Below are 25806 nucleotides of genomic sequence, written 5' to 3'. Positions count from 1 at the left end.
AACTGAGGCGCCAGGTGGAAATGGCATGGCAAGCCGTTCCACAGGACTACATCCAGCATCTCTACGATCGTCTCCATGGGAGAATAGCAGCCTGCATTGCTGCGAAAGGTGGATATACACTGTACTAGTGCCGACATTTTGCATGCTCTGTTGCCTGTGTCTATGTGCCTGTGGTTCTGTCAGTGTGATCATGTGATGTATCTGACCCCAGGAATGTGTCAATAAAGTTTCCCCTTCCTGGGACAATGAATTCACGGTGTTCTTATTTCAATTTCCAGGAGTGTACTAACACGAATTCTTTACAGACGAATGGAAAAACTAGTAGAAGCCAACCTCGGGGAAGATCAGTTTGGATTCCGTAGAAACACTGGAACACGTGAGGCAATACTGACCTTACGACTTATCTTAGAAGAAAGATTAAGGAAAGGCAAACCTACGTTTCTAGCATTTGTAGACTTAGAGAAAGCTTTTGACAATGTTGACTGGAATACTCTCTTTCCAATTCTAAAGGTGGCAGGGGTAAAATACAGGGAGCGCAAGGCTATTTACAATTTGTACAGAAACCAGATGGCAGTTATAAGAGTCGAGGGACATGAAAGGGAAGCAGTGGTTGGGAAGGGAGTGAGACAGGGTTGTAGCCTCTCCCCGATGTTGTTCAATCTGTATATTGAGCAAGCAGTAAAGGAAACAAAAGAAAAATTCGGAGTAGGTATTAAAATTCATGGAGAAGAAATAAAAACTTTGAGGTTCGCCGATGACATTGTAATTCTGTCAGAGACAGCAAAGGACTTGGAAGAGCAGTTGAATGGAATGGACAGTGGCTTGAAAGGAGGATATAAGATGAACATCAACAAAAGCAAAACAAGGATAATGGAATGTAGTCTAATTAAGTCGGGTGATGCTGAGGGAATTAGATTAGGAAATGAGGCACTTAAAGTAGTAAAGGAGTTTTGCTATTTGGGGAGCAAAATAACTGATGATGGTCGAAGTAGAGAGGATATAAAACGTAGGCTGGCAATGGCAAGGAAAGCGTTTATGAAGAAGAGAAATTTGTTAACATCCAGTATTGATTTAAGTGTCAGGAAGTCATTTCTGAAAGTATTCGTATGGAGTGTAGCCATGTATGGAAGTGAAACATGGACGATAAATAGTTTGGACAAGAAGAGAATAGAAGCTTTCGAAATGTGGTGCTACAGAAGAATGCTGAAGATTAGATGGGTAGATCACATAACTAATGAGGAAGTATTGAATAGGATTGGGGAGAAGAGAAGTTTGTGGCACAACTTGACCAGAAGAAGGGATCGGTTGGTAGGACATGTTCTGAGGCATCAAGGGATCACCAATTTAGTATTGGAGGGCAGCGTGGGGGGTACAAATCGTAGAGGGAGACCAAGAGATGAATACACTAAGCAGATTCAGAAGGATGTAGGTTGCAGTAGGTACTGGGAGATGAAAAAGCTTGCACAGGATAGAATAGCATGGAGAGCTGCATCAAACCAGTCTCAGGACTGAAGACCACAACAACAACAGATTGAAGTACGCAATTGTCAAACCTCTTCATAATAGAGGGGACAAGAGTGACTTAAATAATTGTAGACCAATCTCATTGCTGACTTCATTTTCTAAAATATTCGAAAAAGTTATGTATTCAAGAGTAGTCTTACATTTAAGTGAAAATAATTTACTCAGCATGTCACAGTTTGGATTCCGGAAGGGTAACTCGACTGAGAATGCTATCTACACATTTACTCATCAAATAGTACACGCCCTAAATAACAAATTATCGCCAGCTGGTATTTTTTGTGATCTATCCAAGGCATTTGACTGTGTGGATCATGTCACAATCTTAGAAAAACTCAGGTTTTATGGAATTGAAGGCTATAAACACAGATCGTTTGAATCATACTTAACGAACAGAAAGCAAAAAGTTGTTCTGAATAAGACAAATAATGTTGGGAGGGTGGTAAATTCTAGTGAATGTGGAGTTATCTACTTTGGGTCTTCTGCAGTTCCTTCTTCATGTGAATGACCTCTCACTTAACGATCAGCAGGCAAAACTAATACTTTTTACAGATGACACGGGTGTTATAATAAATCCCATTCCAGAAAAAGCAGTTGAAGATATTGTTAAGGATGTCTTTCAAAGAATTATTAAGTGGTTCTCAGGAAATGGACTCTCCCTTAATTTTGAAAATACTCACCATATCCAGTTCTGTACACCGAATAGAGTCATACCGACAATTGATGTAGCATATGAACAGGGCTGAGTTAACAGGGTAGATTTCTCCAAATTTTTGGATGTTCACATTGATGACAGCTTGAACTGGAAGAAGCATATTACTGAGCTTCTCAAACAACTAAGTTCAGCTTCTTTCGCTCTTCGTATAATCGCTAGTCCTGTTAATAAACAGATCAGCCTCCTAACGTACTTTGCTATTTCCACTCAATAACGTCTTATGGAATAGTTTTCTAGGGTAACTCACCACTTAGACATAATGTATTGCTTGCATAAAAGAGAATAGTGAGAATAATTAGTGGTGTTCAGGCAAGGACTTCATGTAGGCACATAGCAGTTAGGTATTTTAACTGCACCATCAGAGCACATATATTCGCTAATGAAATTCGTTATAAATAATCCATCTCAATTCGCGAAAAACAGTGATGTTCATTCGTACAACACTAGACGGAAAAATGACCTTTCCTATCCGTTATTGAAGCTGTCAGTTGCTCAAAAAGGAGTACATTATTCAGCAACAAAAATCTTTGATCATTTACCCAACAGCATAATGTGTCTGGCAGGTAGCAGATCAAGTTTTAAATCCAGCTTAAAATCATTTCTTTTGGACAACTCCTTCTATTCCATGGACGAGTTTCTGTTTCAGAACTGGTAAAAAAAATATATATATATATATAAAAAAATAAATTTGCTCCAAATGTAGTCGCATGTGTAGAACTAAAAATTTCAGTCATATTAATATTAGCACTATTCATGTGTGTATATATATCTTGTAATCTGACTTGTTCCAACATCACATCGATAAAATAATATTGAAAATGAACTACGGAACATGACATAACTAAACTAAACATCAGGTGCTCTATTAAATACTTGCAATCTGTTTCTGCGTTGTCTAGCAGTAGTCAGCTCAAGCAAAGTGTTCATGTCTTCCATGCAACGCCGAGTATCGACGGAGAGCGTCGGCTTGTTTCGCGTTACAGAGAAAATTATTTTTAAAGCAGAAGTTTACATGCCCATTCGATAGAGTTGTCCCAGTTTAGTCTAGAGCGAGATTCTCTCTATCAGCTTGTATCAACAATGACAGTAAGAGTCGAAGAACAGCCGAGTACCCCAACAGCGACCGCACTGCCCCCTGGCCCGCGCTGACTGCTACCAGCAAGCGTGCAGCGCCACTCAGCCGCTGCTGGACGGCTGCTCACTTCTCGTGTTTTACTGTCCCTGTTAATACATATCGATAAAACGAATATCGGACTAGACTAATTTCGGAGAGTTCTAGCGAATGGACACGTAAACCTCCGATTTAAAAATAATTTTGTTTGCAGTGGGAAACAAACCGACGCTTTCAGTTGACACCGGGAAGCGCTTGAAAGACGATACGAGCGGTAATTGTTTGCGCTGACCTCAGCTACACAGTGCAAAAACGAAATTGCAAATAACTGCCGAAACACCAGAGAAAATGCTCCTGACGACTCCTGACCCGGTATAAAACAGGAGAGTTTGCTATGCTATGAAAATAATACTGTTCTCTGATTGTATAGTTACTTACCTGGATATTCGGCAATTTTCTTGTCTAGATAATCAGTCATCTGTTGGCAAATCTCTGACATCGGCATAAACATGCTCTTCATCTTCACTACGGAAAATGCAGGAGTTAATATGGTCCGCATATCACGCCATTCTGTTCCTAAAAAGTATGAAATAACTATAACTACTTAATATTTGTTTACAATGTGCGAAACACAAAATACAAAAAATTCTGATACACTTCCCTCCTCTCGCAGAGTTAGTATGCGGACAAGCTGCGGAGAAAAATTGTACATGTCTTTATTTAGGTACAATTTATGGCGAGTGATTCATATGTTTGAAAAACTGTATAATTAACATATAGTAAAATTATCGACAAATATCTGTTGGGTACACGATACATATCTATTAAATAAACGAGTACGTTAGTTTTTGTGTATTTAATTATCAGGTTCCGTAGTACCATGCAACCCAAAGCAAAATTACGATACCATAGGAGGTAATAGAGGGAAAGCAACCAAAGCAAACAAGCCTTCGGCTAGAGGGTGAGAGGCAATACAGATTAGTGCTACAGTAAAGATGACGTCCTTCAACTTCCATGCAAGGTCTTGACCGTGTCATCTGCAAAAATCTTTTCATCTACCCTCACTCCCAACAATTTAAAATGTCAGATTTCAATGATTGTTACACTAGCTTGGGGTACTAACATTTCGCTTTTATGGGAGTTTCGTTTCAGAAGCTGAAAGAATTGCGTTTTGTTGAAGGTAAGCATTAAATTGTTCTCTGAAAGCCGTATGGTGATTTTACCGAATATGGGATTAAATATGTCATTTATATTAGGTCTAAGTTTCTTAGGATAACAGTTATCTCATCTGCAGACGGAAAAGTTTTGCGTCACCTGACACGTTTAGTGGCGCGGATATTTATCAAGAAAAATAATGGATCCAAAATGGAATCTACTGGCACCCCACTTTTCATGACTCCAGTCAGTTTCAAATCTCTTTCTTATTTGTTGACGATGGAGAACAAAGTTCTGCTTTCTACCTCCCAGAAGTGAACTGAACGATTGTTGAGCTTTCTCCATAATCCCACAAAGTTTCAACATATGCAAAAATATTGCCTAGTCCACAAAGTCAAGTACTTTTCTTAATTAAAAAATTCCTACTCTCCTAAACTCAGCCGTCAGCGCTACTGGTGCATGACACTTACAATAATAAACTGCGTTGTCTGTGACTACAAGAGTCTTCCACCCAAGCAACGAGTCTGCCAACAAATTGTGTATACTCAGAATCCCCCCCCATGAACCATGGACCTTGCCGTTGGTGGGGAGGCTTGCGTGCCTCAGCGATACAGATGGCCGTACCGTAGGTGCAACCACAACGGAGGAGTATCTGTTGAGAGGCCAGACAAACGTGTGGTTCCTGAAGAGAGGCAGCAGCCTTTTCAGTAGTTGCAGGGGCAACAGTCTGGATGATTGACTGATCTGGCCTTGTAACATTGACCAAAACGGCCTTGCTGTGCTGGTACTGCGAAAGGCTGAAAGCAAGGGGAAACTATAGCCGTATTTTTTCCCGAGGACATGCAGCTTTACTGTATGATTAAATGATGATGGCGTCCTCTTGTGTAAAATATTCCGGAGGTAAAATAGTCCCCCATTCGCATCTCTGGGCGGGGCTACTCAGGAGGACGTCGTTATCAGGAGAAAGAAAACTGGCGTTCTACGGATCGGAGCGTGGAATGTCAGATCCCTTAATCGGGCAGGTAGGTTAGAAAATTTAAAAAGGGAAATGGATAGGTTAAAGTTAGATATAGTGGGAATTAGTGAAGTTCGGTGGCAGGAGGAACAAGACTTTTGGTCAGGTGAATACAAGGTTATAAATACAAAATCAAATAGGGGTAATGCAGGAGTAGGTTTAATAATCAATAAAAATATAGGAGTACGGGTAAGCTACTACAAACAGCATAGTGAACGCATTATTGTGGCCAAGATAGACACGAAGCCCACGCCCACTACAGCAGCACAAGTTTATATGCCAACTAGCTCTGCAGATGATGAAGAAATAGATGAAATGTATGACGAGATAAAAGAAATTATTCAGATAGTGAAGAGAGACGAAAATTTAATAGTCATGGGTGACTGGAATTCGTCAGTAGGAAAAGGGAGAGAAGGAAACATAGTAGGTGAATCTGGATTGGGGGGAAGAAATGAAAGACGAAGCCGCCTTGTAGAATTTTGCACAGAGCATAACATAATCATAACTAACACTTGGTTCAAGAATCATAAAAGAAGGTTGTATACCTGGAAGAATCCTGGAGATACTAAAAGGTATCAGATAGATTATATAATGGTAAGACAGCGATTTAGGAACAAGGTTTTAAATTGTAAGACATTTCCAGGGGCAGATGTGGACTCTGACCACAATCTATTGGTTCTGAGCTGTAGATTAAAACTGAAGAAACTGCAAAAAGGTGGGAATTTAAGGAGATGGGACCTGGATAAACTGACTAAACCAGAGGTTGTACAGAGTTTCAGGGAGAGCATAAGGGAACAACTGACAGGAATGGGGGAAAGAAATACACTAGAAGAAGAATGGGTAGCTGTGAGGGATGAAGTAGTGAAGGCAGCAGACGATCAAGTAGGTAAAAAGACGAGGGCTAATAGAAATCTTTGGGTAACAGAAGAAATATTGAATTTAATTGATGAAAGGAGAAAATATAAAAATGCAGTAAATGAAGCAGGCAAAAAGGAATACAAACGTCTCAAAAATGAGATCGACAGGAAGTGCAAAATGGCTAAGCAGGGATGGCTAGAGGACAAATGTAAGGATGTAGAGGCTTGTCTCACTACGGGTAAGATAGATACTGCGTACAGGAAAATTAAAGAGACCTTTGGAAATAAGAGAACCACTTGTATGAATATCAAGAGCTCAGATGGAAACCCAGATCTAAGCAAAGAAGGGAAGGCAGAAAGGCGGAAGGAGTATCTAGAGGGTTTATACAAGGGCATTATACTTGAGGACAATATTATGGAAATGGAAGAGGATGTATATGAAGACGAAATGGGAGATAAGACACTGCGTGAAGAGTTTGACAGAGCACTGAAAGACCTGAGTCGAAACAAGGCCCCGGGAGTAAACAACATTCCATTAGAACTACTGATGGCCTTGGGAGAGCCAGTCATGACAAAACTCTACCATCTGGTGAGCAAGATGTATGAGACAGGCGAAATACCCTCAGACTTCAAGAAGAATATAATAATTCCAATCCCAAAGAAAGCAGGTGTTGACAGATGTGAAAATTACCGAACTGTCAGTTTAATAAGTCACAGCTGCAAAATACTAACGCGAATTCTTTACAGACGAATGGAAAAACTGGTAGAAGCGGACCTCGGCGAAGATCAGTTTGGATTCCGTAGAAATGTTGGAACACGTGAGGCAATACTAACCTTACGACTTATCTTAGAAGAAAGATTAAGAAAAGGCAAACCTACGTTTCTAGCATTTGTAGACTTAGAGATAACTTTTGACAATGTTAACTGGAATACTCTCTTTCAAATTCTGAAGGTGGCAGGGGTAAAATACAGGGAGCGAAAGGCTATTTACAATTTGTACAGAAACCAGATGGTAGTTATAAGAGTCGAGGGACATGAAAGGGAAGCAGTGGTTGGGAAAGGAGTGAGACAGAGTTGCAGCCTCTCCCCGATGTTATTCAATCTGTATATTGAGCATGCAGTAAAGGAAACAAAAGAAAAATTCGGAGTAGGTATTAAAATTCATGGAGAAGAAGTAAAAACATTGAGGTTCGCCGATGACATTGTAATTCTGTCAGAGATGGCAAAGGACTTGGAAGAGCTGTTGAACGGAATGGACAGTGTCTTGAAAGGAGGATATAAGATGAACATCAACAAAAGCAAAACGAGGATAATGGAATGTAGTCAAATTAAATCGGGTGATGCTGAGGGAATTAGATTAGGAAATGAGACACTTAAAGTAGTAAAGGAGTTTTGCTATTTAGGGAGTAAAATAACTGATTATGGTCGAAGTAGAGAGGACATAAAATGTAGACTGGCAATGGCAAGGAAATCGTTTCTGAAGAAGAAACATTTGTTAACATCGAGTATAGATTTAAGTGTCAGGAAGTCGTTTCTGAAAGTATTTGTATGGAGTGTAGCCATGTATGGAAGTGAAACATGGACGATAACTAGTTTGGACAGAAGAGAATAGAAGCTTTCGAAATGTGGTGCTACAGAAGAATGCTGAAGATAAGGTGGGTAGATCACGTAACTAATGAGGAGGTATTGAATAGGATTGGGGAGAAGAGAAGTTTGTGGCACAACTTGACAAGAAGAAGGGATCGGTTGGTAGGACATGTTCTGAGGCATCAAGGAATCACAAATTTAGCATTGGAGGGCAGCGTGGAGGGTAAAAATCGTAGAGGGAGACCAAGAGATGAATACACTAAGCAGATTCAGAAGGATGTAGGTTGCAGTAAGTACTGGGAGATGAAGAAGCTTGCACAGGATAGAGTAGCATGGAGAGCTGCATCAAACCAGTCTCAGGACTGAAGACCACAACAACAACAACAGAATCGACAAACCGCTGATAGCCCAAGAAGATATCAAATTTCTTTACCCTCCGAAAAAATACATACAGAGTTGTTGAAGACTTGTAATGATTCTGTTTATTCATTTTAAGAGTTTAGAAATCTGACTATGAAATGGGAACGATGATTAATGGTTTAGTGTACCGTCGACTACAGGATCATTAGAGAGAAGCACGACGATGTCTTTTTTAAGAAAATCGTCTCATAGTTCACTTTAATAAAATTTAGGGAAAGAATCGAAAACCTACGCCAAGATATCCCTAGATGAAATTAAACATCACTTCTCTTAAACACGAGTCCCGTCTAATAAGCCATGTTCCACATGTTTTGGTATTGAATCTTCAGAATTCAAACGTGTCTGTACTTTTTTAGACAATCAAAGAAAACATGGAAAAGCACCCGCCTCATTAGCTGAGGTCGCTGTCGTACGCCTGAACTGTGGCGCTCGGCTCAGAGGTATTTGGTTTGAATCTTGATGGTGGAAAAAATTGCACCATGGGAATTTGACAGGCCAGCGGAGAATTGGTGGCGTAAGGTTCCCAATCGCCAGACTTTTCCTTAATGTCCCAGGTTAAATTCCAAGCCTCTCCGCAGTCTCTCGTGGCGTGCGCTGTTGCTGGTGGTACATCTGTCGGATGGAGACGTTAAGTTCGGCGACACCTTTAGTGCTGTTCGAGAGGACCTGGCTTCTCCCATCACCATACAACACAAATATGACATTACACTACATAAACTTATCACACTCAATAAGACAGGTATCTAGTGTTTCGCCCCTACTGTTCGATCTATATATCGAAGAAGCAATGACGGAAACAAAGGAAAAGTTCTAGAGTGGAATTAAAATTCTAGGTAAACGGATATCAGTGATAAGATTCGATTATGACATTGCTACCCTCATTGAAAGCGAAGAAGAATTACAGGCTGTGCTGAATGGAATGAACAGTCTAATGAGTACAATTTATGGACTGAGAATAAATCGAAGACAGACTAAAGTAAGGAGAAGTAGCAGCAATGGGAAAAGTGCGTAACTTAACATCAAGGTTGGTGATCGCAAAGTAGATGAAGTTAAGGAATTCTGCAGCCTAAGCAGTGGCAAAAATAGCATTCCTGCACAAGAGAAGTCTGTTACGTTTGGAGTACTGCATTGTACGGTAATGAAACATAGACTATGGAAAAACAGAAACGGAAGAATTTCGAATCATTTGAGATGTGGCGCTACAGACTAATGTTAAAATTAGGTGGACTAATAAGCTGAGGAATGAGGAGGTTCTTCGCGGAAACGGCGAGGAAAGGAATGTGTGGAAAACAATGACAAGAAAAAGGGACAATTCTTAAGGACATCTGTTAAGACATCAGGGAACAACTTTCTTGGTACTGCAGGGAGCTGTAGAAGGTAAAAATTGTAGAAGACAGAGATTGGAATACATCCAGTAAATAACTGAGGACGCAGGTCGCATGTGCTGCTCCGACATGAGGAGGCTGGCACAAACAGAAAAAAAAAGAAAACTCACTAGATACACTGACAAATCTCACACACCGCAAGGAAACAAGTCATTTAGGGCGGAGGAAGAACCGACCCATGTGGATCGCTCAACCAGCACTGCCTTATGATTCTTCCTCTCTTTATCGAAAAAAAATGCAATAGTTAATTGTCCGTCGGATACTCAACATTTATCATATAGCTGACGTCATTAATATATATATAAATTATATTTATGATAAATTTACATTATACTTTCTGACCAAAATTAAGGAAAAAATTATTAGTAGTGTTTGGGCTTCTTTAATAACATAATTGAAAGAAAACAGCCCTCGCTCACTATTTTTAACGAAATTAACCAGGTTTCTACACTGCTAGGAGTGTCTTCCTCAGGATTTAAATCAAAGAATGCTCTATAACATGGTCACAGAATTACGACTAAAAACGTATGATACAGAGTATACGTACAGAATCATCGTGAAAGATTGGCAGTACTTATATGTCATTTAGAAAATAATAAATACGCCATGAGGGCATTAGTTACAAAGAAATTTAAGATAAAAAATTGTGATGGCGAGCCACTAAGGTCTGCTCGTTACTTGCGTGGTTACGGGTTGCAAACGGACTGAAGGTGGCCGCGTTGACAACTGCGGCCAGGAGTACACGGCACTGCAACGAGCGCGCCATCTGGTAGCCGTAGAATAAACTTCCTTGATCTGACGCTTACCATAGAAACAAATACAATTTATTTCAATATATTTCGTAAAGTAACATATACCGACCAGATCGTTCCTGCATCTTCTACACATCCACAATCGCATAAAAAAGGTTCCTGTCATTCTTCTGTTCACAGAGCCATTTCCATCACACTCTCTAAAGAAAAGTTCAACGACGAAATCAGTTTACTTAAAACAACAGCAGTTAACAACGAATATAAACCTAACATAGTAGATGACGTCCTTAAAAAGAAAACTGCTAAAATAATTACTACGCTAGGCACTTCTGTTAACTGGTGTAACTCATAAAAATACTTCTCTATTCCTTTTGTGGGGCCTATTTCTTATCAGATCCAACGCATACTTCGAAAAAACTACGATTGCAACGTTGCTTTTTCTACTAATAACAATTAGAAAAAACTTTATTCATAATTTACATTCTATTCGTTCCTCTTTAGAAAATTCTGGTCTCTACAAAACTGTCTGTGATACTTGCTCCTCTTTTTTTGTGCAGGTTGCCGAAATGTTCTTTTCTTTCTAAGGTAGTCCTGTGTTTTCCAATTATCAAATGTTTCTTGGCTGTATTTCACGTCAATATTGGTTTCTACAAGTTGTTATTCAGTCATATCTACAGTTTCATGAGAATGTTTTATGTTTTATTTTACTGTTACCGGTATAAGCTTCGATGTAGACAAAATTTTACGTTGTATGCTACTATTAAGCAAACATTGCTTCCTATTATGTACCAAATACTGTTCTTTTATATTCTTTTCTGCCTATATTTCAATGTGAAATAGCCTAATCGTATCTACGGCTACTAGATGGCGCGCTCGTTGCAGTGCCGCGTTCTCCTGGCCGCATTTGTCAACGCGGCCACCTTCAGTCCGTTTGCAACCTGTAACCACGCAAGTAACGAGCAGACCTTAAATTTCTTTGTGACTAATGTCCATTTGGCATTTTTATTATTTTATAAATGACATATAAGTACTGCCAATCTTTAACGATGATTCTGTACTTATACTATGTATCATAAGTTTTTAGTCATAATTCTGTGGCCATGTTATAGACCATTCTTTGATTTAAATTCCGAGGAAGACACTCCTAGCAGTGTCGAAACCCGGTTAATTTCGTTAAAAATAGTGAGCGAGGGCTGTTTTCTTTCAGTTATAACTATTCACGGTCTCTGAACGTGCAGCCATGTACAAAATTTTCTTTAACAATAATCTGATTTATTTTCTGACCTATTTTGGTACTGTGGAAGAAACATGCGTTCACGACCTAGCATCAGAAATAGTTTTGCAACGGATAATCATGTACTGACACGGATACAGGAGAAAACGTAAGGTTCGGAGGCACGGTCAAGGGTGGTAAAATACTAGGGGTTACCTGTGCCACAGCAGTATCATTTTTAAGTTAGAGAGAACAGAAAAAAAAACAAGTTTTAAGATTAAACCTTTAGTTTGAGAGAGATATCTAATACACTGCACCAGTGCAAACAGCTGTTCGCTAAAAATTTTCAACAATCACCAGAAATTTTATTGACACCTATTTGTATCGATGTGGAATGCTATCTATTTTACTGGATCAGAATATTCGTCGACTGAGTATTTTGCTAGATCAGAATATTCGTGGACTCAGGAGTGAAATTAGTGAACTACTTATTTCCACTGATTAATCAAAGTTGTTAATCTGCTGTGTCTCTGAACATCATGTGGCCATTCATATACGATTGTTAAGTGCTACAAGATTTAGTTTACCATCTAACTTTTGTAAGGCGAAAATAGATAAAGTAAGAAATTTCACTTTCATCAGGAATTATTATAAATTTAAGAACGTATGTGTGTTTAGAGCAGCATATGGAAACATGTGCAACAGAAGTACTATTTCTTGCAATCTTTTAGAATACTGACTGTATACCAAACACCTGCAGTTGATTGTAATCTGTTCATGAATCAGATCGAAGCGCTATTGGCCTCTTTAATTGTAAAAAAATGAAGAAATAGTTTACTACAGATTTTTTTTAAATCCCTTCAAGTAAGAATTTATTGTAATCAGTAACATCAACAGTCAGCTTAATTCATTCTGTAAACTAACCAACTACGGTGACAAACGCTGAAGACCTTGATATTCAATTTTTACATTAAAAATTAGAAAAGATAAAAATCGGTTTCTTAACCATCTAATTACAAATCATATATTGTCAAAATCGCAGTATGGATTTCTAAAGGTTTCCTATATTTACAAAGTTTATAGCAAGTATTGTATGCACTTAGTTCGTTAACTAATACACTACACGTTATTGGTATAGTCTGTGATCAGTCAAAGCCATATGTGTAAATCACAACATCCTTTTAAGTAAATTAGTATATAATGGTGTTACAGGAAATGCTGCAAAACGTTTCAGATCGTATCTGTCTGACGGGAAACAAAGAGTATCAACGGGGAAGAGTCTTACATTAGTAATCAACGAGGAGCTAATTACATATAATGTCCCACAAACTTCCATCTTATTCCTCTTACCTTTTCTTGTTTCTATTAATAACTTATCAGTGACTATTACCAGATGCCAAGTCTGTTCTGTTTGCAGATGATACAGACATTGCAATAGCTATGAAATCAAAAATAGTTTTAGAAAGATTCGTTAACGGAATTACTAAAAGCAGTGTTGAAATTGCAAGAGGCGCCCCCCAGAACAAGACCAAAATATGATAAGAAGGAGGTAAACGAAGCTAACAGTGTTAAATTCTTGGGTTTACAACTTAGTCGTAAATTCAATTCGGGAGGATCATATCAAAGAAACAACTCTTCATGTGAATTGCAGATGTGGTCGAACAAAGGTAACATAAAAATAAAAACGCTAGCATACTTCGCTTACTTTCATTCTTATTTATCTTATGTGACAATTTTTTGGAGAAACTCAACACGCCACGCTTAATTTTTCCCAATCCAAAAGCGTTTAGTACGAATTACTTGTAGTGCGAACTCAAGAACATTCTGTGAAAGTCTGTTCAAGAAACTTTTGATACTTACAACCACTTCCAGACATAATTATTCCGGTGTGAAATTTGTTAAAAAGAATATGGCTCTTTTTCAAACGAACAGATTATTTCATGGAATCTATACTAGAAATAAGAATAATTTTCTCAAAGATTTAAAGTCTCTTACTTTGGTCCAGAATGATGTTCATTATTCGAGGACACACACTTTCAGTAACTTGCCAATACCCATAAAAAGTTTGATTAGTAATAAAGATCAGTTTAAGAGGAGCCTAAATGGTTTTTTTGATGGCCAACTCCTTCCATTCTGTTGACGAATTCGTTAGTAGGACCAACTGGTGTGTGCATATTATTAATAATGTCAAGTAATGTGAAGGTTGCGTAAAATCTGACTTTCGCACATTTTCAGTATAGAGACGTGATCATGTAAATATCTGTTGTAAACTGATTTCCCCTTCCACGATGCTCAGCTACAGCAGCCAAATAATTATTTTATGCACCTCAGCGTACTGTATATTTACATATTTTATTACAAGTTTCTCATTACCTTTTAAATGAAAATACGTTTAAGATTTTTTGACTTACTTCACATCAGTCAGGACCACTTTTCTTGGAATGTGTGGAAGGACATTAGTATACCGTCCTATTTTTTAAATATGTATTAAAGCTTTTTTATTTTTAACGTCTCCTCTTTCTGAATCTGTGGAACAAAACGTGCTTCTACTCTAATGTAATTAAAGACTGTTTAATTTGCCGGCAGGACTGTGGCTACTTCTTTCGGGAAGCAAAAGCTATTTTCTTACGGATTACCTCGAAAAAGGTAGAACAATAACTGGAAAATATTACGCCTGGATTTATGAAACGCGTCTCTTATTTATCGGGTTTAGCACTCTCTAACGCCAAAGTAAATTTGGAACTGGAAATTATTATCAGTTTGATGAAGCTGTTATAACAGCTGCAGATGACTGTTCACATGCTTTCCAGACTCGTACAACTGTGATGGAATCTATTCACTTGAAAAATGTTAAGAGTATCTGCATTGGCAGAAGATCATTCGAAATGGAACACACTCTTCTGTTACTTAGGCAAGTACAGGTTGTAGGGAGCAGCGATTGTTGATTGTTTGTGAACAATTATATCAGTACGGTGACTTGCTGCGCATCATAGAGGTACGAGGAACAAGTCCTTTGGCACGTGGTTAAAGTTGACTCTCCTTATTCAACAACGTTCGCAGCTATTAAGCACAATTTCTTTTATCGTTCCTTCTTGGCTCTAAGACTGATTCAGATTTTTGCACACGCGGCATCATAATTATATTGTCAGAGTTTGCAATGAAACGTGGCCGAATAACTAGTCTACATCTACATCTACATCTACATCCATACTCCGCAAGCCACCTGACGGTGCGTGGCGGAGGGTACCCTGAGTACCTCTATCGGTTCTCCCTTCTATTCCAGTCTCATATTGTTCGTGGAAAGAAGGATTGTCGGTATGCTTCTGTGTGGGCACTAATCTCTCTGATTTTATCTTCATGGTCTCTTCGCGAGATATACGTAGGAGGGAGCAATATACTGCTTGACTCCTCGGTGAAGGTATGTTCTCGAAACTTCAACAAAAGCCCGTACCGAGCTACTGAGCGTCTCTCCTGCAGAGTCTTCCACTGGAGTTCATCTATCATCTCCGTAACGCTTTCGCGATTACTGTTCCTTCAATAAGCTCACAGACAACTCCATATTTTCCGGGGGTAAACAATACCCGTTCTCATAGCAATATCAAATCCGCTGTAGATTATCAGAGACTCTGTAGGGAAACATTGTCACAGTAGAAACGTACACAACTCTTGGCCAGGCCAATACACCGAGAGTTTTATTGAAGAGGTTCCGAGCAGGTGGTCAAACTGGGGATCTTATATTCGAATTAGCGCTACGATTTTCTCTTACTAAAAGCTGTTTTCGAAACGTTGTTATGCATCCGACATTCGAGACTGAGTTATAAAATTTATAAGCCTGTTACCTTTTTACTTGCCACTTCCTGTTACAGTTACGACTTCATCCATCTTCCGATTATCTGGAAACGTAGAATGGCAATACACTTGTTAAAAAAACTCGGCGGCGATCTCTTCCGTTCCTAGCACTCTGTGCTCTGTAACTTTCTTGTTTAGCAGCATACGCAGAATCGCTGTTATTTAGAGTTCAGAGAAATTATACGTAGCTATATCACCGTAATATTATTTTAGGTGCCTTCGTATGATGTTAATGCAGTCGTCTGTCTGAAGCCTAATAAGAAATGAAACAAGATAATGTATTTAAGATTCGCACGACCGCACGAGAAGCAAATTCGCTTTTTTACTATATGAAACGTTTGCGTCAAGGCTATAACGGCAGATTACTGCTTATGTAATTCTTCTGGGTTTTTGCTTCTCCAACAATAATAATTTGACAGAGTCCTGTTGTGAGTGAACTTTGGCTTTTGCGAAGACGAAGTACAGTCAGTCCTGCATTTGGATCGTCAGTGTGAAGCACGACAGTGAATGGCTGCCACCTGTCTATGTTATCAGTATTAATATCGTCGTTGTCCCTAATATTCGGCCTTAATCAGTTCCTCTTTTCTTTATTAAAAACGAAAGTGGTGCCAAATTAGCATGTATTTCAAAATATTGTCTCTGCATACCAATAAATTACAATCCATAAAGTGTGTGGGACTTACGTCACACAGCTGTTCTACAAATATCTAAGCAATAGGTTACTTAAGGAAGCGAAAAATAATTCGACAAACACTATCAAACACGCTGGAGCTAACAGAAAAATGCCGGTGCTGTGACGGACATTTTTCCCGTTTTAACTAGCGTTGTATATATTTTTCGTAATCCAAGACATTATGTAGGTTCAAATGTCTTTTTATACAAATAATATATGTATAAAGGTATTTTTGTTGTATTACATGTATGATAAAATGTAAAATTCTGTGTAAATATCATGTGTAAGTAGAAAATGCTATGGACCACTAGAATAAAGTTTGGTGAGGGAGGTGCGAGTTGGTCATTACCGCATTCGGAGCAGTTCACATTCGGAAATTTCAGAAGGGATGAGCTTATTTCAAGTCAAATTTCGACAGCAGCCAACAGCGTGAGACTAGATGGAGGCAAGATTTTAAAAAGCTTAGAGACTCAAACAGTTCAATGGAAATCATTGCAAGAGCAATGAAGAATCTTCCAGAGATATTAGCTTTGTAAATAAAAACCGCCTTTTCTTTCTGCAATATATTTTATTCTCTCCCGGCGCATTTCGCCTTTCACTTTAAGGCGTCTTCAGTGTAACGTAGAATGATGCGGTTTTGATATACGATATTTGTAGATTGTAAAACAGTTCACATCTTGTATTATACGCCAATAAGTGCTTACTTACAGTTATTCGCGCCTGTGGCTCGCGACTGCGTCTCTTATCAGCAGGTCACTTTCTGGAAGTCACACTATAACTTCACTTACGAAACAAAGGTGCGTTCTCATGTTACGAACTTTTTTCTTCACAATTTTCATATTTTTTGCGCTAATTGCCGTGGAGCACTACTAATCTTTCGTCACTAGTTGTAGGTATTGATAATGGTGTCATTGTAACGAGTCGTTAAATTTAGGGACAACACATAGAGTGTCGAAATTTCGTCGGAGGAGAGAACCTGACGAGGAAAGATACAGAAAATGAAGGACATAAGAACCGAAGATTTAACAATTAGAGAGATGCTGAAGATGGTGGAAGAATCGAAAAATCCAAGACATCAGATGGGCAAGAATTGTGCGAGTTTCATCAAAGAAACGAGAATGAATTGCACGTAGCAGCGACTTTGTACTTAGATGATAGCAGCTATTATTTTGACTAAGACCAGCGGATGAACAGTTACCGCGGATGTGCAGACGGTACAGCAGTAACTGTTCAGCGAACCTTACGCCACTGAAACTAGTCTTGGAACAGTGCAATGTTTGTTAAAGTGATGTACTGTGAAGGCCATAGCACACGTTGATCCTAAAATGTAAACTATAAATAAGGTGACGCCACGACATTCAAATAAATTAATGTTACCCAACCTAAGAAAATTCTAAATCTTCCTGCAATGTTGTATCTGTTTATCTACCAGTGACTGAGTGTGTGTAAACTCTGGTTCGAGTTGCAGGCGTAGACGTGAGACGTGGCCACGGATAAGTTCCTTGTAGGCATCACTCAGTTCTGATTTATTTTGACGAAACAGCGGACAGTTGTAGAGACATCAATTCAAGTGTTGTTCGTTGACAGTTAGTGATAGAGCAGTATTCAAGTGTTGTTTATCAATCAGTACAACATTTATTTGTAATTAAGCAGATTTGGAAATGTCCATTATTGGATTTGATCCTCTTATATCTCGCAGGTGACACCCAATAATGGCGATAAAATAGATGAATGTCATAAAAATGTCTCGGCCAACAAACACGTTAGATATGCCCTGCCGTGCACCGTTAATAACCATTCGGATCTTATGACAGGCATATCTTAAACACTTCGCACACAGCACCAGGTACAGTTCAGAGGCAATGTGAGCTCAGATGTGGCAGTAAACAGTTTAATCGGAAATGTCTTTTCTTCTGATTGGCTAACAGGTTAATCTTGTATTTTTTTACGTAAAATGCCCAGAAGGAGTAATGAGGACTTTGTGCTTGTCGTGCGACATACATACTTTATACACTGCGGCGCACTGCAACATTAAGTAAAGTAACAAAAAGTACTTCTTTTTTCGTCGTCAGCCTTATGGTTCGTTTAATGTGGTCCGCCATGCCTTCTTCTCTTCTGGCAATCTTATTATCTCAGTTGAGCAGTTACAGCCAAATCCCCAGTTATTTGTTGGCTATATTCCGATCTACAGTTTCTTTCCCATCTACGAGTCCTTCTAGTAATATAAACATCATTCCCTGATGTCTTACCAACACCTATCATCCAGTCTCTATTTCTAATCAGTGTTTTCCACATATTTCTTTCCTCGCCTATTCTGCGGAGAATTTCCTCATTTGCTGCGAGTCGACCTAATTTTCAATATATTTCTGCAACGTCACGTAGCTGAAACACTTCGATTCTCTTCTTTTCTGGTTCTCGCAACGTCCATGATTCAATTCGAAACGCTGTGTAAGCCCTCCTCCGTAATTTTAGAAAGATCTAATGTTGGGTGAGAGATTTAAGTTCAGCCACGAACGCACAGAAAAACTAAGCTGTAGCCCAACTTTCAGTCCGGAACCGCGCTGCTGCTACGGTCGCAGATTCGAATCCTGCCTCGGTCATGGACGTGTGTGATGTCCATAGGTTAGTTATGTTTAAGTACTTCTAAGTCAAGAGGACTGATGACCTCAGATATTAAGTCCCATAGTGCTTAGAGCCATTTTTTGTAGTCCAACTGTATTTGGCGTAACTGTACTTGCCTTAGAATTAGCAATAAGGGCTGTTCAGGTTTATCTGAAATAAAAATGGCTTCCTTTAACTTGATTTATTTAGCTTCAGACAAAAGAGAAAGCTCCTAACTGCATCACACTCATTCCTTTGACGATATTGACATATTTTAAAGTCCGTGTGTTCCAAAAATGGCCACGGACGATTCAGCGTTGCTGTTCCCACTAAATATTTCCCTCAACGCGCCACTGTACACTTAATGACATTCAATTTAGCGTAATTACGCCTCACAGCTCTTTTATTACGTGTTCAATCAAGCGCGGACCGAGTCTTCCTCTCTACTGCCATTGCGCCCACGCTACTAACTGGCATTGTTGACACAGAAGAGGTATATAATCAACAGAAAGAGACATTAACAGCTCTCTGGGTAGCAGCAACAAGCAACACTGCCTTATTTTGTAACGCCAAGACATTGAACATATTAGTTACATGTGGATGGAAGAGAAGCTTCCAAAGTGTAACGTAAAAGTATTTTCTGAGTCATAAATTGTCGTCTCCGGCCCACTCGCCTAATATAGGGTGCCTATGAAGCTGTTTTCTCGGATAGCTAGACAACAATTCAAGCAAATCATATTAATGGAGTTTACTACAGTAAATTGAATTGACAATACGTAACTTAAGCGGAGCTACAATGCGGTGCCGCAAGCAAATGGCGGCATGCAAATAATCAATGTCCTTCCACATACACGGTTTCCATACAGGCAAACAACAGTGTCCACAGGTCACGTCTCATCTTCCAGCGAGCCGCCTCTCGTGCGGCCGCGGCCTGCTTCTTGTAGAGGCCGCTGCTGTCGTGGTGAAGTACCAGCCGGCGTACTTTTGGCTGACGCAGTCTCACAGCCTTCTCTAGGCTGTTACGTTCCAGGCCGACGTGCCGGCACTTGGCTTTACGCCGGAACATTAATCATGACCGGTTCATGTTCGAAAAGGCAAAACGGATTTTAAGAAATCGTCAAACTTTATACCTTTATGTGCTGAGACAGTCGGGACGAGACCAAGTTTATTTACTGGGTTTGATCCTGGTATGGCCGAGCGGTTCTAGGCGCTACTGTCTGGATCCGCGCGACCGCTACGGTCGCAGGTTCGAATCCTGCCTCGGGCATGGATGTGTGTGGTGTCCTTAGGTTAGTCAGGTTTAAGTAGTTCTAAGTTCTAGGGGACTGATGACCTCAGATGTTAAGATGGCTCAGAACCATTTTTTATTTTGATCCCGTAACAGTATCCTCTGAATTTAGACAGGAATGTCATTACTGCAGTCTGATAACGTTGCAGTTAAAACATTACATCACTTGCAGGTTACATCATTTGTGCAAAACTAAATCATTGGAACATCCGATGATTGTACACAAAGTTAATACTGTTTAAATGAAAATAATAGGTCTCTCTTGTACGTTGGCCTACTTAACGTAGAAACGTAGTCTCACCAACATTTCAGCGTCGAACAACTGTAGGCAGTAGCGGTTCGTGAGTATACATTCTGGGTGTTCGCGAATTTTTAGATTCAGATAAATCTGAGAGTGTGAAATTAATTGCATCTGCTGTATAACAGTCATGCTTTTCCAGGACAAAGTCATAGCTAAACATGAACAGACTTTTTATTCCGCATGTTACATGAAAATACGAAAGCATTTTGTCATTATTTTGTAAAGGAAAAACTAATTTTTGTTTATTTTCTTTTTGCATGGATACGAGTGCAACAAAAGGCATATTATATGAAAACGAGGAGCAGAGAATTAAAAGAACCTATTTATCCACCAGCGGGAGAGATTGACTATGCAGAGAAGATAAGAAATTTGCGCAACAGCTTGCATGATTATGCTTAGTAGCGTCTCTCTTGGCGTATTTAGCTTTCTTTCCTTTTTCCACACCGTTTCCCTAATAGAAAATTTATTAATCGAAAGGACTCAAAAACCATACCAAACTTAGACTCATCAGTATAGTGTAAATTATTACGAAAAATTCAATCATTTGCGTCGTAATACTTTCCTGCAAATTGACAGGAATTTATCGAAACGCGATTTCAGGTGTAAGATTTATTTGCATAAAAATGTTTATACTGATTTTTATTAATTTTTGGCAGTTGCTAGCAGGATCAAAATGGCTGACCACAAATTACCCATTGTTGATCGTAACGCAAAACGTGCTATCGGCCAAGATGGTGATGATTTGCACGAACAGATAAATCAAAACAAAGCGCCAACCGAGCAGCTAGCAGAAAGCCGACATACTCGTAAATCAGAGATATCTACCACTGAGCTAATAAATGACAGCACAGATACACCGACAGATTATGACGATACTATGACGACTATCGATGAGACTATTTCACAGATCCACAAATATCAAGAATCTTTGTACCGGAATGTTCTGTAACTCTATATATACCGTATGTGTTCTGGCCGGGGGCAGTTCGCACCGCGCTCTTGTATGTGCAAGTGCTGAATAAACCTTCGTTAAGTGAAGCTAGTGTTCGTCATTCATCTAATTACAGATTCTCCTACGTGACATTATTCTGGTGGAGGCGCCGGGTATTGGAACTTGTGATGGCGCACGTTATCGACGACACAGTGGCTCCCATCAGGCCGCGACAGAGCCGCCGTTTACGCGGAGAGAAAGCCGAGTTTGAGTCATATTCAACAGAGCCCAACCTGCCGGAGACAGAAGAAGAAGAGGACGTTACGACGACAGCAACTGTGTGCCACCACATGAGACATCCTTCCGGGTTCTCTGGTGACGATGGCCAAGATTCAAACAAGTGGCTGAAGGTTTATGAGCGCATAGCCAAATTTAACAAATGGGATGACACCGTGTGTTTGGTTAACGAATTTTTCTACTTGGATGGCACTGGCAAGCAAAGGTATGAGAACAACTAGGAGAAGTTCACAAGCTGGGAAGTATTCCAGGCGGAACTGCGCAAGTATTTCGGCGACACACAACGACAGAAGTGCAAGGCTGAAGATAAATTAAAGTGCCGGGCACAGCGTTCAGGAGAAACTACGGCATCCTACATTCAAGACGTCTTGGAGCTGTGTAAAATAGTGGATCCTAGGTTGAAGGAGGAAGGTAAGGTTGCACATCTCATGAAGGGCGTTGCTGAGGACACGTATCAAACCCTTCTCATGAAGGAGGTTTCGACAGCAGACGACTTCATAAAATGGAGCCAGTAAATCGAGACACGCAAGAAGTTTGAACGGCTTCCAAACGTTGTATCGGTGTCTGTGATGCAGGAAGGAACTGATTCCACAAGTGTTCTTCGTCAGATAGTGAGAGAGAAAGTTCAGAAGGCACATGGATTGCACGACGAGCAAAAAACCGAGACGCTTCAAGAGGTCACAAGGGAGGAAGTGGAACAGACATTGAACCCAATCTCTCGTCCTTCATTTCTCTTTAAAACGGCGAAAAAGTCGAGTCCCAGGTGAAGTTACGTTCCTACAATGCCGCATGAGGAACCTGTTTGGGCACCTAGGAAGACTGACGTCTGGAGGACCCAGGATAACCAACCAGTATGTTTCCACTGTGGGCGACCGGGGCGCTCCCCAAAACCCCCATAAAGGTCTCTATCGCCGTTTAGAAGCTTCAGCCGATCACCTACCTAGCCGCCGCAACCTGGAAAACTAAAACGTGCGACCTTCCTTGGAGGTGAGGCAGCTGAAGAGAAAAATCCTCCGCCGTCGATCACTACAAAAATGATAGGAAACTACGTCGATACCCTCATGGATGGCCGACCAGCCCAAGCTCTTGTGGACTCTGGAGCATCATATTCAGTCATTTCGGAGAAGTACCGTCACCAGTTGCAGAAAACCGTATCGTCGACAGCAAAACATCTCTGCTGAAGGTGGCTAATGGGAAATATGTAAAACCTACAGGAGGGTGTGTCATTCGTACGGGTTCAAAAATGGTTCAAATGGCTCTGAGCACTATGGGACTCAACTGCTGAGGTCATTAGTCCCCTAGAACTTAGAACTAGTTAAACCTAACTAACCTAAGGACACAACAAACATCCATGCCCGAAGCAGGATTCGAACCTGCGACCGTAGCGGTCTTGCGGTTCCAGACTGCAGCGCCTTTAACCGCACGGCCACTTCGGCCGGCCCGCCTCGTACGGGTATAAGCGACCATACACAGCCCTTAGAATTCATCGTCTTACAAGAGTGTAGTCTTGACGTCATTATAGATTGTGGTCACTCGAAGATTATGCTAGACGAGATGAGATACTGTAAACAGAAAGATGCGCATCCGAGTGTGTGGAGATTATGTGTTCTGGATGAAGTGACCATTCCTGCAGTCAGCCGAAGAAAGGTAACTGTCATGTGTCATGCCATGGCCGGCCAGGGTAGCCGAGCGGTTCTAGGCGCCACAGTGTGGAACCGCGCGACTGCTACACTCGCAGGTTCGAATCTTGCTTCGGGCATGGATGTATGTGGTGTCCTTAGGTTAGTTAGGTTTAAGTAGTTCTAAGTTCTAGGGGAGTGATGACCTCAGAAGTTAAGTCTCATAGTGCTCAGAGCCATTTGAACCATTTTTTGTCATGCCATGCATCAATCAATCCATGGATCTTCTAGTGGAACGTAAGACAAGCATACCACTGAAGAATAACTTGGTCATCCCAGACTCTGTCGTCTCGTTTAAGAACGGATTCGGTGAATTGTGGATAGTTAACTGTCGCCAGAGAACCGCAGATCCTTCCAAGACGCATGTGCGTACCAAACGCTGAGCCGTAAATTGCAGAACAGCTGAGCGTCATAGAAACCTCCCATGCCGAGTATGTGGGCGAAATTAGCGCTACCACTACGAGGCAAGATCTTCTAGCTCGACTATCACCAGGTCTCACTAAGGAACAACAGAAGAAGCTTCTTGCCACTCTTCAAGAGTTGCAATAATGACTGTGTGGACGATGCGGCCTGTTCTACACCTTATTTCAGATCTGTATGACGATGTTATGCTGATTACATTTATATGTTTTGACGATGCCATTATGGCCTTATCACTTTAAGACATGGTGTAAAAAAGATGTGAGGATGGTCATTACGGACTGAAACCGGTCATCGTCTAAAGAAATCATATTGTTATCAAAGACTGAAATAAAAAACATTTGGCAGAATTGGATCACTGTTTGTATACGCGACCATGTCGCAGTTGGTGATACACTAGACTGTCTGAAGGGGGCTAAGTCATTCTCAACAATGGACATACTCGGAATACTGGCAAATCGAAGTAGATGAGGCTGATAGTGAGAAAACTGCATTCATCATCCCTGAGGGCCTGGATGAGTTTAAGGTAATGCCGTTTGGTCTGTGTAACTCATCAGCAACCTTTGAACGGATGATGGATAATTTTCTAAGTCACCTGAAGTGGACGATGGTTCAATGGCTCTGAGGTCATCAGTCCCCTAGAACTTAGAACTACTTAAACCTAACTAACCTAAGGACATCACACACATCCATGTCCGAGTCAAGATTCGAACCTGCGACCGTAGCGGTCGCGCGGTTCCAGACTGAAGCGCCTAGAACTGCTCGGCCACAACGGCCGGCGAAGTGGACGATGTGTCATTGTTATTTAGATTACATTATAGTGTTCTCAGAGACATTTGATGAACACACAGAAGAAGGACGCCAAGATATCTCAAATTATGCTTGCCTTAAATCGGTCAGAGGATGTGAAAGGACAATTTAAGGATTACTTTGCAAAAGAACTTTGATCCGTTTGGAAAGATGTGGCTACCAGTGATTCCTAAACACGTGCGGTTAGACGTCCTACTGAAATTCCATGACACACCTGAGGACGGACATTTAGGATTTATTGAGACGTACGATAGAATCCGCAAGAGATTTTTGTGGCCATGTATTTTTTTAGGAGCGTCCGTCAGTATGTGTCGTGCTGTAGAGAGTGCCAGAGGAGGAAGGCAGTTCCTCAGAAACCACCTGACCGACTCATACCAATTCCACCAACCCAGACCCCTTTCCAGCGTGTTGGGATTGACCTCCTCGGACATCTGCTAGTGGCAGTAGATGGATTATTGTTTGCACTGATTATCTGACACGCTATGCCATTACAAAAGCCGTGAAAACAGCCGAAGCATCCGAGGAAGCCACATTCATCGTGGAAGACATTGTATTAAAACACGGTGCCCCAAGGTCGTTAATTACGGATCGAGGAAAAGTTTTTCAATCGAATCTCGTGAGAGAGATAAACCGTGTGTGCAACATTACTCCACATGACGAATGCCTACCATCCGCAAACTAACCGGCTTACTGAACACCTTAATAAGACAATATTCTTCTCGGGTGTGCAGCCGGATCATAACATCATCTTGACAGTATCAAGTTGTCGTTATGATCCGGCTGCACACCCGAGAAGAATATTACAAATAATTACGCCGGGAAAGCCTTCGCAGTCAGGCCTTAATAAGATCTTGGCCGACATGTTATCAATGTTCGTCAATATTACACTGTGTTTCCGTTACATCCTGATGACGTGGACGACGCTTACATCGGCCAGGTGTTAACCAGAGCTGAGGAAGGTCGACTCCGCGCGCTGCAGGCTCAAGAAAACGATCGCCGAAGGTATGACGGGAGCCACTGCCCTGTTGTGTACCAGCCTGGTGATTTCGTCTGGACCTTCACTCCTGTTCGGAAGGTCGGTCTCTCTGAGAAGCTCCTCAGGTGCTATTTTGGACCTTGTAAGGTTGTAAGACAGTTGTCTGATGTTACTTATGAAGTTGAAGATTTCGACCCCGACACAAGACGACGAAAGATCAGAGATACGGTTCACGTCCTTCGAATGAAGC

The 25806-nt window shown here is 40.6% G+C and overlaps 1 protein-coding gene across 1 annotated transcript in view; it reads right to left on the bottom strand.

Moving 5' to 3' along the window:
- Positions 1-25806, bottom strand: part of LOC124776679 (cytochrome P450 9e2-like) — an 89007-nt gene that overhangs the window by 51570 nt on the left and 11631 nt on the right. The window contains exon 2 of the mRNA XM_047251782.1: positions 3786-3923. Within this exon, the coding sequence (XP_047107738.1) occupies positions 3786-3923 (138 nt within the window). The remainder of the gene's footprint in view (positions 1-3785; positions 3924-25806) is intronic.

The sequence above is a fragment of the Schistocerca piceifrons genome, chromosome 2, assembly GCF_021461385.2.
Source record: "Schistocerca piceifrons isolate TAMUIC-IGC-003096 chromosome 2, iqSchPice1.1, whole genome shotgun sequence".
NCBI lineage: Eukaryota > Metazoa > Arthropoda > Insecta > Orthoptera > Acrididae > Schistocerca > Schistocerca piceifrons.
This window is presented reverse-complemented; position numbering and strand designations above follow the sequence as displayed.